At 38.1% G+C, this 16,193-nt stretch overlaps 1 protein-coding gene across 1 annotated transcript; it reads right to left on the bottom strand.

Annotated features, from left to right (window-relative positions):
- Positions 1 to 9,693: 9,693 nt before the first annotated feature.
- Positions 9,694 to 11,958, bottom strand: LOC129767722 (conserved oligomeric Golgi complex subunit 6). Its single transcript, XM_055768879.1, has 4 exons — positions 11,654 to 11,958; positions 10,672 to 11,565; positions 10,056 to 10,607; positions 9,694 to 9,989 (listed from the first exon to the last, which is right to left on the bottom strand). The coding sequence occupies exons 1-4, from the start codon at positions 11,843 to 11,845 to the stop codon at positions 9,759 to 9,761; spliced, it is 1,869 nt and encodes a 622-aa protein (XP_055624854.1). The 5' UTR covers positions 11,846 to 11,958; the 3' UTR covers positions 9,694 to 9,758.
- Positions 11,959 to 16,193: the final 4,235 nt, after the last annotated feature.

Genomic DNA, 16,193 nt, shown 5'->3' on the forward strand with positions numbered 1-16,193 from the left:
TTCAACGGTGGAAATTCAGAAGCGCTGTGAAATATTGAATTAATCCACTTTTATCAATATGAATTTTGTTTAAACATGTTTTCAACTAGAAAATGTTTCTTCCTATCGTTTCAAGATTTCCATGTTTTCATGTTTTCCTCGCGTTTTATATATGGACTGATGAATTATTAACAAAAAAGTGTTTGTCCGCGTTCACGTTCACGGGAACTCTAAACCTACCTTAAGGTCTCGACGAATGCATGGTTCAAGGGATTAAATGTAGGTCGAATATGATTTCAATATTTTGCTTAACCAGAGACTTTTTAAGGTATCTGGAAATATTCAATTTTTTTACTCCATATAGTGGAAGTTTTTAATATTAAATACAATTTCTAGGTAATATTTTTAATAGTGCACTTAAAATGCTATTTTTCCTAAATAGTTTATTTATTTTTCAACAACTTTGTGAAACATCATATTTGAATCAGACATCTGGATTTTGAGTTACGATTTTTCTAAGGAAAAATCAATGACATACAAATGAAACACAAATTTCTGCATTACTCGAGAATTAATCAAGCAAATGAAACCAAGTTAGGCATATAGAGGTTTTAGGGTGCAATAAATGTTTCTATGGTGGTTAGACACACTTCCACCCTCTCTGAGGGGGGCTGCGATACAAAAGAAAACACAAATTGTTGCATTACTCGAGAATTAATCAAGCAAATGAAACCAAATTTGGCATGTGGAGGTTTTAGGAGGTATGTTTTTACGGTGGTTAGACACTTCACCCCTCCCGAAACGTTTCTATGGTGAATAGACACTCCTCCCCACTCTCTGAGAGGTTGGGGGGACTGCCATACAAATGGAGCATACTTTTCTACATAATTCAAGAATTAATCAAGCAAATGTAACCAAATTTGGCATGTGTCGTTTTTCTGACTTGCACTGGTAAATGGGAACTTTCTAGGGTGTGGTGGGATGAGCATTGGGCATTGCCAGTCCCCAAGAAAAGCCACAAAAACCCGGAAACAGGTCCTCTGAACGAATTGACGCCACTATAAGCGTCTTGCCCAGTCCTGGTGGTACTCGGGACGTAAAGCAGCAGTATCACGATGGTCCTCCTGCGAGATAGTGGGGTTGGTCGCAGGCCTTGCAAGCCGCACCACTAAAACACCAAGCAACGAACAATACACAAGAAAAATTGTGAATCAGGCCATGTTGTAAAGACGTTAAGCCAAAATAAATAAAATAAATGTGTTTGGCATAGTGGTTATACGTACCTCGAAGAAATGTATCGTATATATTCTCACCCGTTTCCATCTACTTTCGCGTGAATAAATCCATTTATAGCTACAGGTCTCTCTAATGTAAACCCGCCATAAGGGGGGCTGCCATAGAAATGAAATTTCTGCATTACTCGAGAATCAATCAAGCAAACGGAACCAAAATTGTGCATGTGGAGGTTTCAGATGCAGTGGGGGTGGGGGGGGGATGGTTTGTTTGCATAACTCGAGAACTAATCTGGCAAGTTGAACCAAAATTTGCATATGGAGATTTTAGAAAACAATAAATGTTTCTATGGTGATTCGACACACCTTACCTTTGAACTGATTAGAACTGATCAAGCAAATGGAGCTAAATTTGGGATGTGAGGTTTTTTATGTACGAGAAATGTTTCTATGATGGTATTACACCCCTGCCTCCTACGGAATGGAGAGGGGGTCCCATAAAAATAATACACATATTTCAACCAAACATATTCCTACCAAACATGACAATTGAAAATTTTCAGAGAACTCTGAAGAAAAATGGGAGAATTCGAAAAATTCAATTCACATATGTTCTACAATTACATAGTGACAAGCGTTGTTAGTTTATTTAATGTTTGTGCTAACGAAATTTATCTTCGTTCGAAAGTGGAAATGGATTTCAATGTGATAAAACGCACTCCTATATCTTCTTCTATCTATATAAGTAAAAAATGGATCGCCGAATGTGTTGATAAGACCAAAACTCGAAGGAATTATCCGATTTCGGGCTGTCTTCATTCAATCATATTTTCTGTATCAAACATTTATTCCATGTAACGGAGAAACATGTTATTTGCAAGTGGTTGAAAAATCTTGAACGAGAATTGTGTCTGAAAATAATCTGATACTATAATGACGAGTTTTGGTGAAGTACTAGAAATTTTATAGTAAAAGGTAATTTTAAAAGGTGGATTAGAAGATCAATCAAAGAACAATTCTGCGATTGGACCCGTGAACAGCGCTTAGTAAGAAAACGTGAATGTGATTGGCGGTCTAACGTATATGTCTACACCTAGGCGGCGCTGCGGTGAAAGTGATAATGGTTTTAAATTTCGCAATGTGAGTTTATGGGAGGCTTGAAGTTATTTCCATAAATCACAATGTTATAGTCATAAAATATTATTCGATTGCGATGAGTTTGGAAGAAATTTAATTCTGCGCAATTTCATATATAACATGTTATTTGCTAACCTTTTTCATTTGAGAAAACTGTATAAATATTGACAGTGGTTGAATCAAAAAAGGAAATTCGAGAGCACAATCAAAAAGAAGTTGAAAAATGCATGGTTCCTGCATGTGAGAACTACCTTGGTAAGCCCGGAAGTAAAATATACGTGATTTATTTTTGAGTTTTAAGTTACATTAGCATCATTTTCTTAGTTCAAAAACAAAATCCCGATGTCTCACCGATCGTTTACGTTTTGCGTTAGATCGCCAATAACGAAAAATTAATTTTGGGCGGGATGAAGTTTGCCGGGTCAGCTAGTCATCATATAAAACATCTGATGGATTTCAATTCCAGAATTTGCCAAAAGCAAAAAGTGATGCTGATTTTTTGACGGATATCGAAATTATTAGAAAAAAATATAAAAACATTGTCTTGTGAATGCTTTGCAATGATATACTCATTTTTCTCTTTGTTTGAAACTTATTATCACTTTTTTGTATTCTTTCATTCAAAGTATGTTTTCAAACAATATCGTTGAAAATATCTGTTATGTAAAAAAAAGAAACAATGGCCTTATTCGCTAAAACTATAGTCCTAATTCGGTTTTGGCCACCAATTGCGAATATTTGAATTACAAAGACCAGCTTCACAAAGTTGGGAAAACTTCACAGTTATTATTTTAAACTCATAATATCAACAAATCAATTTTATACATAAATAATCATTATGATCGTTCTTTCTAATGAGGGATGACGAATCATTGTTTCTCTCACATTATTACAGCGTATTTGAGCCAGTGGCCTCAATTTCCATGTTATGGTGTTGGAACTTTCTGTTAGCTAATCCAAAAAATACAAAATTACTATTTATTTAGGACATTCAAAAGTAGAGTTACTTAACTTCTGACATGTTTCAATTGCGTGCGGGAGCAACATTTTCAGTCCTAAATTACACCCCATAGCATAGTTTCCGAATCCACATAAACAAATTTACGTCCTCTATATCTATCAAGTTGGGGGAGTTTGCATGACAATATGGGTTTTCAGAAGGAATGAACACACTTTTAAAATACTATGAAACTATGAATGAAAATTCTTTTTCTCAAATCAAATTATTAGGTGTACCGGTAAGTTTCTTCGGTTTTACAAGTAACTTGATTGTTATTCCAGTGAATCAAATTTCCAGACATTCGTTGGAAAGCTACTGTCATTGCGCGTCTTTTTCAGTATATGTCATAAAGTTGAAGCGTAAACAACATTTTTTTTGCCACTTCGAATATGTCTAATTTCGTACCAACGAGTGTGTTTTTGCGGGGAGTGTTACTTCATTACTTCAATATGAGGAAAAAAGCTACGGAAAGTCATCGCATTTTGGTGGTGGTGACCATGCTCCAACTAAGCGAACGTGTTAGACGTGGTTTGCACAGTTCAACAGTGGTAATTTTGACTTGGAACACGAAGAACGTTCCGGACCGCCAAAAAAGTTTGAAGTTGAAGAATTGGAGGCTTTAATCGATCAAGATCCATCACAAACGCAACAAGAATTTGTAGATACACTTGGAATAGCTCAGCAAACCATATCCGATCGTTTGAAAGCAATGGGAATGATCCGAAAGATAGGACATTGGGTTTCGTATGATTTGAAGCCACAAGACGTCGAATGCCGTTTTTTCACGTGCGACCAACTGCTCCAATGGCATAAAAGAAAGGGTTTTTTGCATCGAATCGTTACTGACGATGAAAAGTGGATCTATTACGACAATCCTAAACGTCGGACAAAGTATGGATACCCCGGTCATGCATCAAAATCGACGGCCGCGCGGAATATTCACGCCCAGAAGGTTATGCTGTCTATTTGGTGGGACCAGCTGGGTGTGGTGTCATTACGGGAGATCTATACCGACGACAATTAATGCGTTTGATCCGTGCACTGAAGGAAAAACGGCCACAATACGAGCAAAGACACGATAAAGTTATTTTGCAGCACGACAATGCTCGGCCGCATGTTACGAAACCGGTCAAAACATACTTGAAAACGCTGAAAAGGGAGGTCCTATCCCACCCGCCGTATTCTCCAGATATTGCTTCGTCCGATTACTACCTTTTTCGATCGATGCAACATGGCCTGGATGACCAGCACTTCAAAAATGGGATCGATTCGTGGTTAACCGAAAACCGGCCGATTATTCCCGCAAAGGGATCCGTGAATTGCCAGAAATATGGAAAAAAGTTGTGACTAGCGATGGGCAATACTTAAAATGTTAAATTTGTAACCATTTTTGCAGAATAAAGCATTAATTTTTGAAAAAAAACGAAGAAACTTACCGGTACTCTTATTAGTACTGTATGTGAATGAAAATCACTTTAATCTGCAAGTGCAGAAAAAACGTTATATAAAAATTATGTATAAAGAGAATTTTATATTGTAATGGTAAGTTTTGGTGAGAATATCTGAAAATTTATAGAAAATAGTTCAAACTATGGTCAGGATAACGTACTTCAAGTAATAAAATAACGCCAAGAATTTTTTTATAACAATTTAAAACTGCCTTCGGGCCGACTAATCTGATAGAGTTTAGTTTAGGTTAGTTTGCCTCATACAAACTAATGTCGTATCCAGATGTCGACAACGTTTCGCCGTCATCGCGAATATGTCAGGATTTCATTCTAAAAATGCCACCAGGCGAGAAAATTGCTGTTTATTTACCTTTTCTTTCCCAAAAAGTAGAAAGGTCTGAGGCCTAGAGGCACGGATGGAAACTTGACGTAGGACTTCGAGTAAATTCCGTAAATTTAACTCATTCACAACTCCGAATAGTGGCCTTGGAAAAATATTTTTTTTTTATATGAACTGAACGGAGCTTCAAACGAATTGTAAGAGAAATCAGGTGAATATTCCAACATTAACTCGAAAAACTCGACACTCTGATCTTCTTGTATCGATTCTCACAAAAGTACATAAAAATCTTCATCGTTGAAATCGTTCCAACAGAAATATCAATCGAACGGTCGCCTTTTTCTTTCGTTTATTTAATTTGGCTGAATACGATAGGAAGCCTTCATCTTACAGTCCATTCTTAAATAGCCAGCTTGCCTCGGCGACATTATACTTGTCTGAAACATTGCCTGTGGTGGCTGGTTATAATTATATCGCCAGGTGATGCAGATCTATATCTTATGACCCTTGAGAAATTTGTGTGGATTCTGTAGCGAACTGATCCCAACGGGTGCTGCTTATTCATGGGGTTGAATAAGTAGATTTGGGGAAGTGTAGCTGGCTAAATAAAATCATTAGTAGGGTAAAAGGGGGGAATTTGGACCACCTAAGCAAATCTACACTTGTTTTCTCTCAATCAATAATGTTTAATCATTATATCAAGCTTTAAACTAACAAATATATCATAAAATTAAAGAGATGATTTTGGACATTAAAATTTGATGAGGGGTGATTTGGTCCACGATCAGAAAATTCACAATTTTTAACAATCAAAGTGCTTGCTGTGTTCATGCTATCGTTTCCTTCCACCTGTCGAATTTTACCAAAGTTTTTTACGTTAGTTACATACGGTCCATTAATAAAAGAAGATGACGTTATAAAAAAATCCAAGTTGAACCGTACTTGTTGAGATAATGGGGTGGTCCAAATCTCCCCGTATGTCCAACTCACCCCGTGTTACCCTACTTCTTTATAAGACATCTCGAATACTAGCGTGAAAGTTCCTATTCAGATGATGAGTTACTGATCCCAAGGCAGTTTTTACCAGTGAAGAGCTTTAAGCTAAGTTTAATCTTTTAGTAAAAACTTACATCGATCTCAGTTAATTACTTACATAAATGAGTATTTCTCATCCGATTAAAAAAAAATCCTAATTGCCTTTTTTTTCCTAAATTATCAAACTAAATCAAGTGAATACAAATCATTACTCAATTTCAATTCGATAACTTTAACTTATTCCATTATTTTTCTCACATGATATATGAAAGTTTTTGGCTCTTCAGTTCTTACCTCAATCTTCGATATTTTGTTTCCTCTAGAATGATCTAACAATTTGATACAAAATCCTTCTTTGCTACGATTTCAAATTAGTTAGATTCCAAATTTCGGTTCTATGCTCATTCCATCATTCCATAAAATTATGGTACGAGGGGTTTGCTATCTGGAGTTGACGATGCTTTAACAATCCCTATTCTGCATTCCGCCGGATTTGCGTTTCGTTCGACTTATAATTTCAGTCGAACTCTAATTCGAATGCTTTGCCCATTTAATGTTCGACAAGAAACAGATCGACCGAAATGCAAAACCAACTCGAACGGAATACAGAATGGTATTTTATCAGATCGTTCGTAACATTTCGAATCGAACGAAATACAGAATAGGGTTGATGTTGAAATTGAATCGAAATAAGGGCTTCTAATTTAAATTCTTCTAAGAAGCCTTCTCAGCTTCTTCTCCTAACAAAAACATTGGCCAATACCATCATTTTTGTTTCTGTAGAAGGTTCAATCCAATGTTTTTTTTCCTACATCACAATGTGTGATCTTTTATCAAAGTAATACTGTAGAAAAGTTCACATATTTTTGAATTTTATAAAGCGTTAGCCTGACGGGGCCGGGAGTTCAATTTTTTGACAGTTTTTCTTATTATCTATGTAAGTAATATGTAACGGATTGTTCGAGGTTAGGATTGCGTATTTGACAGCAAATTGTTCATTTTAACCCACTTGTCCAAACGAAGTAGAATCATTTTCCCTAACAATTTACGGATAAAGGATAACATTGCAATCGGCCCATATGAATTGTGATCGCAAGCCGGCTGGTTGGGTTTTCGTATGACTATCACTCTCAGTTGTCTCCAGTTATGCGAGACAATATTCAGCTCCAGAAACTTGTTGAACAAGTTCAGCAAACGCTGTTTTGCCAAATCGGGAAGATTCTTCAACAAGTTGAATTTAATCTTGTTCGACCCCGGAGAGGAGGGCAATTGAGAATTCTACCATTGAAAAATTAACATAACCGCATTGGAGCGGAATGTCGCGTACGACGCTTTGTGCAGGAACGGAATCGGGACAAACCTTCCTTGCAAATTTGTAAATCCAACGGTCAGAATATTCCTCACTTTCATTTGTATGGTTCCAGCTAGGATTGGGCGATCTTTATAAAAAGATCGATCTTGTCGAATCGATTTTCCAAACGGCGTAGGGATCGATCCACTGATTAAATCGGTACCAAAAAATCGATCTTTGCCGAATCGATCTTTGAAAAATTGAAAACTTTTTTTCCAATTTATCTGCTTATTCCATAGATGTCGTCTTTTCTTTAAACAGGGAATACAAATTTCATATTTATAATGAAACATCAAAAGCATTTTGTTTTGTTCCTCAGCACAGGCCACAACAATTTTTGAAGTACAGAAAAAAAAACCAGAACATTCATCTTGTGCCGTCAAGGAGTCATTAAGGAGAACACTATTTCAAAAGCTTTAATAGAAATTCAATAAATAGTATTTGCCCAGAACTCAGCTGACAACGATGTCATAAAAGCTAATCGTGCCATACGTCTGTCATTTAGTCGAAGCCAAGCCCCGGGCAAGGGGATATGATCCGCGAGTCAAGATGTGCTACAAATTTAGCTGTCATTGCCAAACCTATCAAATTACTCGGCGAACTCAAGGCAAATCTATGGAACAAGGTGCGCCCATTCGCTAACTAAAAAAAGAATTGTTTTTTGAAAAAAAAATTTATGTGAAATGTAATGATCATGATGATCACAAGGGTCTGAATGATAATATAAAACGTAGAACCCTAGGTTGATCACTTGAAATGTAGTATTATATTATAATGTAAACCAACTTAAGAAATTGAAAGAATTTAAGTGAAATAAAAGGGTTTGAATGAATTCTGCATTATTTCAATAATTTCAGTTGTATTTAGCTGCTGCTCATGCTTTATTCGAAAATTTGCGTTTTGCGTGCGGAAAAAATTTCGTTTTCCAAATGGCGCAAATCATTATGGTGCCTTCAACGCAAAGACAATAAATGAAACGCTTGCAGCGTAAAACGTAATGAATATAATGAATATAGCAATGAGTATTTCATAAAGTATCAGTATATTCCACAAATTGTGCTCAATCGTCTTAATTTACTTTTGTGTATTTTTTAAATGGCTGCAGAAAACCACTTCACGTTTTGACCCACCTGGTAGTATGTTAAGTGCCTTGTTTTACACCAGCTTGAGAGTTTGGCAGTTCTCGCGAGTGACAGTGGTCGCAAATTGCATTTGCGACCCGGACATGTTTGACGCTGTCAAATCCTATGTGCTAGTATACGGATGCCCTCAGGCTGGTCGAAGCCGATTCTTGGTTTTGGCGCCAGTTCTAAAAAACAACATTTCGCCTGGAATTGATATCAACATCTAGTTCGGTGATCCTATAAACCACTGGTTACAGTACATACCCTCGGTAACTGCCGCTAGTTCTTCCTCTGTCAGCATTTGTACGGAAGTAACTCGTAGAAGATGCGTTCCAAATGTTGACATTATGTTTGGAAAGAATGTTAGGTGGTCTTTGGTGAGATTGAAATCAATGTATACTGAAAAAAAAATCTACAAAAAGATCGAAATCTAAGATCGAAAAAATCAAAAGCAAAAAGATCGATTTTCTCGATTTTATCGAGTAAAAAAGATCGATCAAATAAATCGGAAATCGGAATGGAAAAGATCGATCTTCTGAAAATCGATCCGAAATCGCCCAATCCTAGTTCCAGCCACCCATTTTCCTAGCCGTATTCCAAAGAGTACTCATAGCGGTCTACCTTGACAAACCATTTCCGCCAATATCCACGCTTTTTTGCTTTAATCAAATCTTTTATTTTGTTTTCTAGATCTTGGTACTTTCGAAACCATTCCACTAATCCAGTTTTCCTGAATTTTTTGAAAGCAGATGATTTTTATAAGGTTTTGTTTTTTGTTAGGTTATGTCAGTTGCTTTGAGCTAAATTCATTGCCCAATAAAGTTATACAAAATTGAATGAAACTTATAGCAAATGGTAGCTAATAGACTAAGCTATCATTTGATGCCTTACAATATGAATGTTTCCAAAGCCATAAAAAATTATCAAAGTTTCTGTTTGATTTTTCGAACGCTTGGCCTAAAACGACCTAAAAATATTTAAATTCAACATGCAACGTATATCGCTTCAGAAGGAGAGGATATTCGAATGGAACCGCAAAGTAGTAACTAGTGTTTATAATAATTTCTTTATTTGTCTGTAACTGCATAATTCTGAAATTAATTATCACTTTCTCAACCACACAACAGTTCGGCCACCTGCTCTGGTGTTTTAGAAAACACAGCCTCCGGTCGCTCGTACCCGCTGGCCGGATCGTGAATACGCTCGTATATCTGCTTGTAGATTGCGACGATCACATTGAAGGAACGCTTCTGCACTGTCGTCCTGTGGTTTCCGCTCTGCAGAAGGTTCACTTGCGGTAGCAGCAAAATCTCCGGCATCTCGAGAAAGCTATCTAGTTTTGACTGAGATTACAAAAAAAATGGGTTGTTGTTGTCAAGCGAAGATACCATTCGAAAGCATCGAATTACCATAAACAGTTGCAAATGACGTTGCTCAATTTTTGCAGCACTACTCTGTAACACGGTATAAATGGGTCCCAGATTGAGATTGGCGACCAGTGATGAGGCCTGTTCAGAGGTTAGCGTATCAAGCTGCGCATCGGACTGCGCCTGGAGTCGCTCCAATCGGTCCTCCATGTATTCGTAGATCGTCAACACGCTCTCGATTTGATAGAGCGAGTTGAGCAGGTAAACCGCCATATCCGTGGTGGGAAGATGTGATGCTGACTCTTGGATCGATTGGAGCAGAGGATCAATCACGCAGGACACTATCTTCAGGATGTCGGATTGACTTCCCTCGACCATACTGGCAACCGAGAGAATCTCCTTGAGAAGATTCAGCAATCTGCCCACACTGGACGAGGGAACCAAATTGGTTTGGGGAGGTTCGAGGCCCAGCTTGTGTTCGTTTGGGCCTTGGAGAAGCTGCTTGACCTGATAGGTGAGCGAGCTGAGATAGGATGCCTCGGAATGTGACTGCAAATCGATGATGCACTGTTCGAGCTGGCCACCTTTGACAACCTGTAAGAATATAAGAGTTATGAATGTTATATATTCGGTATTAGCGAATAGTTTACAAACGCACATTATTTATGATATTTTGATAGAAACGAATAAGATTCGATATGGAATACAGCACGATTGTGTCCTTCTCGGTGTTAAGCACCATTTCTACCCGAACTCTCAGCGGATGACAAACACCATCAGAGATACCCGTCATCGCAAGCTGAATCTGTTCTGTTATATCCTTGTCGCACATTTTCACCAGCATCAACAAGTTTTCCTTTTCAGCCGGCAGAATTTGATGAATGTAGGCCAACATGTCCCCGATGTATCGTTTTGGATCGTGAGCTAACATTTCGATTGGTTTTGTGTTCGGTCCCCCAACTGTTAGGGCGTCTATGAAGCTTCTCACGACAACCGATCGCCTCGCGGTTGAGTACTCATCGATTACATACTTAAACAGCACCGGCCGCTCCTGAAGACGAGCCATCGCTTGGATCAACAGCAACCCTATTTCGTTGTTGTCCACATTCCGACAGTGGCTCTGAGTCCATCTGTATATTCGCTCCAAAGCCGCCTCCTGGTGCAGTGTCATCTCCTCCATGATATCCAACGCCGACGTTTGGTAGCCACTTTGGAGCAGCGTTTTGCAATCCGCATGGATAGCCTGTACGTGATCCAGCACGTTAAAGAACTCAGCCGTTATGGGCTCATCCCGCGTTGTACCATAAAGGGTCTGATGCTCGGTCACCGACAGTTGGAACCGTGACAAGAACCCGGAGGCAATCTTTTGCTGCAATAGCAGCTTATTATTTTCCTCCTGCAAAGTGTTGGCCTGTTTGATTAGCTCTTGCTGCTGGGCTTCCGTGTTACTTAGCTGGGTTTTCATACTACCGACAGATTCGCTGATGGCGCCAATGTCATCACAAATGCCATCCAAAGCCTGTTTGACTTCACGGAACGCTGCAAGAAAATTCTGCAAAATTGAGCGTAGAAACATTTAAGTCTATTTTGTCCAGATGAACAAATCTCTCATAAAAAAAACGCATCTGGCTCTCATTCACCTGATTGATAGCCAGACTCCTCCGCTCGATTTGGCTTCGTAAATTCCGTCTCGACTGGAGTGTGTTTTCCGTGTAAAATTCGGACAAATCTGTTAATGCATCCAACGTCTCTCGGTCCGAATCTATACGACTTTCCACTATCTTATCGAGCCGTTTTTGGATGTAGTCCTCTTTTGGCGCTTCCTCGGTCATACTTGTTCGTTCTTGCAAGCGGTTTAATTCTCATAAATTTGATAAAGGGGGATTTGCTTCCGTGTCGTCTGAAAAAATTAAATGTTATCAATCCAAAAAAGATAAACACATCATTGACAACATTTTTGCCTTGTAGCTGGATTCTGCTACGAGCAAAACCAAGGCGCGTAGAAGTATATCCTAAGGTGGGCCAACTTGCTAAAACCACTCTTCAGCCATCTTGGAAGTCTACTGTGTTTTGTTTGTAAACAAAATACAATACGCTAGTGCCGAAGATCGCTCCTGATCAGTCTGTCTCTTTCACGCTTCAAGGAAATAATTCCCCTTCTGCTTTCTTCCGTACTGTTTTCATATACCGCTCCCCTAACCAATTTAGTGACGAAACGGCCTCACCTAGTACCATAGACCCGTCTTGAGCAAAACAAAAGTGTTAGGGTTGCCAGTTGATGGAAATAGTCGGTTAGACTTTTTGTTTTTTTCCCCTGTTGGGTGTGAACCACTGCGTCCATTATTTTGAACTATTGTGGTAAAGACTTTTTTTAGCCTTTTTGTTTACTGATGCGTCTTCTGTGCTTGGACGTTTTTTATTAGTAAACAAAAATTGTAAACTGAGCAAGCAAAATGCAACGGACGATGCTTTTAACCCCAAATATATACAGTGATACGAACTCGTAGCCGTACTTCACCATGCAGATAACTTTTCCCTTCCTTTGGAAGTCGAAAACAAGGTTTCGGAACATTCTATTTACATGAAGTCATAGTGTCATATGAGAGTTAAAAGGTTTGCTATCTGTTTTCAGAATAATGGTTTTTATTTCTCTAAGAATTGCGAAAGTAAGTGTAGTATGGTATCCCTTGTTCATTGCAACTACCTTTAGCTGTCTTTAGCCGTTATCTACGAGTTTTTTTTGTGTATCAATAACTTTTGAGCAATTATAATGTAACCATATGGGAACTATATGTGACTTGTGCTTAGGGTCATTGTCTTGGTAAAAATTGAATCCTCGATTGAATCTCATTTTGTTCACACTTTGCTACATGTTTTTCTTTAGGATGTTCGAGTAAACATTCTGACCCAATACACCATCGATGAAAACCAAACTACCCTCTACATGCACCATCATACCACCCTTCTACCACCACCATGTTTATACGTTGCTTTCTGATTTTTACGCTCAATTCATCGTTTGACTTCCTCGATACGAAGCGACAACCATCGGAGTCAAAGATACTAAATGTATTTGAGTCAATTTTCATACATTCGCACTTACTTTCGCAATTCTTAGAGAAATAAAAACCATTATTCTGAAAACAAATAGCAAACCTTTTAACTCTCATATGACACTATGACTTCATGTAAATAGAATGTTCCGAAACCTTGTTTTCGACTTCCAAAGAAGGGAAAAGAGATCTGTATGTTGGAGTACGACTACGAGTTTGTATCACTGTATATAGATTCAAAACAATAGTTTGCACGGATCATAATCTAAACCGTTATTGAAACTCCCTGCAGTGTCTCAAGCTCAAATTCGTATACCACCATGTAGATTTATTTTCACTACTTTTGAAGGTCGAATACAAGTATTTAGATCAGGGGTTCTCAAACTATACCCAATAATTTGGGTCCGAAACTCGTTAGTGTAATCTCTATTAGATTAGAAGACATGAAACCGGTTTTAAAATTTAAAAATTTGAATGAAAATTTTCACATCATGTTATTTAACCTCCTAGCGTACGATTTGATATTCAAAACAGCCGAACCAAGTGTAAACACTTCGATGGGTCACACATCGAGTAATTTTACTACTCTGCTGAGAATTTTAGCGACTTGTGATATGCAAGCGCACCACGAGAGAGAGACTCGACGTTGTACGTTTTGGCACAGTCATTTAACATCGAGTGAGACTCGACGTTGTACGTGAAAGGGTTAATTACATGAAACACGTATTTCTGACTTTAATTCAATCATATACACTGCGTTTGATAACTATAGAACCACTCCATTTTTCTGAGTTACTATATCCTACACCAAGGCGCGTAGAAGTATATCCTAAGGTGGGCCAACTTGCTAAAACCACTCTTCAGCCATCTTGGAAGTCTACTGTGTTTTGTTTGTAAACAAAACACAATACGCTAGTGCCGAAGCTCGCTCCTGATCAGTCTGTCTCTTTCACGCTTCAAGGAAATAATTCCCCTTCTGCTTTCTTCCGTACTGTTTTCATATACCGCTCCCCTAACCAACTTAGTGACGAAACGGCCTCACCTAGTCCCATAGACCCGTCTTGTCCTACACTATATACTTCAATTCAACCCACTTCTTACCAAGGCGCGTAGAAGTATATCCTAAGGTGGGCCAACTTGCTAAAACCACTCTTCAGCCATCTTGGAAGTCTACTGTGCTTTGTTTGTAAACAAAACACAATACACTAGTGCCGAAGCTCGCTCGTGATCAGTCTGTCTCTTTCACGCTACAAGCAAATAATTCCAATTCTGCTTTCTTCCGTTCTGTTTTCATATACCGCTCCCCTAACCAACTTAGTGACGAAACGGCCTCACCTAGTCCCATAGACCCGTCTTGTCCTACACTATATACTTCAATTCAACCCACTTCTTACCAAGGCGCGTAGAAGTATATCCTAAGGTGGGCCAACTTGCTAAAACCACTCTTCAGCCATCTTGGAACTCTACTGTGCTTTGTTTGTAAACAAAACACAATACACTAGTGCCGAAGCTCGCTCGTGATCAGTCTGTCTCTTTCACGCTACAAGCAAATAATTCCAATTCTGCTTTCTTCCGTACTGTTTTCATATACCGCTCCCCTAACCAACTTAGTGACGAAACGGTCTCACCTAGTACCATAGACCCGTCTTGCTTCTTACATATCTCTGGAAACTTATCAAATGGTAATCAAATAATCAAATGGGAGCATACACACTAGGCAACGGACCAACTTTTTTCGATTCAACCTAGCATGTTGACATTTCGATTTCAGCGTTCGTTGAGTTTCAATCATGGATACCATGTGTTTTTTTCAGATGTTTTCAAATGGTACGAAAAAATGTCTTCATATTCATATTGAAGGAAACTAAAATTGATTACTTAATTTTGAACAATGCTTGATAGATTATTCAAAATTTATAATAATTATTATATATAGAGCATTAATTAAACTTACCTTGAGACTTTCAAGTTTATTTCAATAAATGTGAACAAATATATATTGCGCAACCACGAACTAAATTTTATGAGCTTAGAAATGGTTATTGGCTTGATAAACCGTTTCGCCCGAATTCTTCCTCAAAAACGGAACTGTGATGAATGTTCTATGAAAGTGGGCTATACGAAGATTTAAATGCCAAAAAATAGAATAGATAACTCTCATTTATAATTTTTTTATAAATAACAAAATTTGTTTATTACAGCTTTGAAGTTTGGCTTATTGTAAACCGTTATATAACCGTAAAACCTTCGATTGTGAAGTGGTCGTGAAAAACAAGCGAGTATATGACACCGATATAAAAATGTCCATTGATTACTATGGACAAAAGTAAACAAGTGACACTGATGAAAAATGAACGGATAACACTAAGACTTTTTTTTCGGCCACTTTCGGAAAAAGTATATCCAGGAATGGCATACGAACAAATTTTTCTGTTAGTGCAACAGAAGGATCCGTGTATTTCAAAGGATTCGTTTTAATTCCATTGTAGAGCTTTCAAAGGTTGCGCGGTTAAATACTTTTGGTTCCTAATTTCGTTAATGTAAAGTTATATTTTTTTCAAAAACATTTTTCATAAATTTATACTCATATGATTTCTTTCAGTAGTTAAAGAAACGGCATCACTGCTTGCGATTATGCAGTTTATGATGACGGATGAAAACTTAACGATCTCATCACGTTTGAGCCGCCTTAAGTGCGATTCACATACAACATCCACGTCACGTTCACGTTCCGTCCCGTCACGTTGCGTCAATTATTCTTCCAAGCAGTTCTTATGCAAACATTCACATACACCGGCAACGGGAACTTCGACTTGCCGTTGCTGGTGTATATAAATGCTTCAATAGGAATTCCATGGAAGAATAATTGACGCAACAAACAAATAAACAGTTGTCGTTGAAAATAGTAACCTAGTAACCTTTATACATATGATTCCGCCAGCTGGCTCGGCTAATGAGATTCAGGGAGTGCTTTGATCGTGGTACCGCCACTAGCGCATAATTTGCAGCTTTGTTTTTTGTGCTGGTTCATAACAACAATCAACCGTGCCGGCGAAACTGTAGTCAATGTTTAGTGTTGTTTGGATACCATCTATGTAAATAAGTTCAAACTTACGGGATACGTCCG

Source organism: Toxorhynchites rutilus, chromosome 2, assembly GCF_029784135.1.
Source record: "Toxorhynchites rutilus septentrionalis strain SRP chromosome 2, ASM2978413v1, whole genome shotgun sequence".
In the NCBI taxonomy this organism is placed as follows: domain Eukaryota; kingdom Metazoa; phylum Arthropoda; class Insecta; order Diptera; family Culicidae; genus Toxorhynchites; species Toxorhynchites rutilus.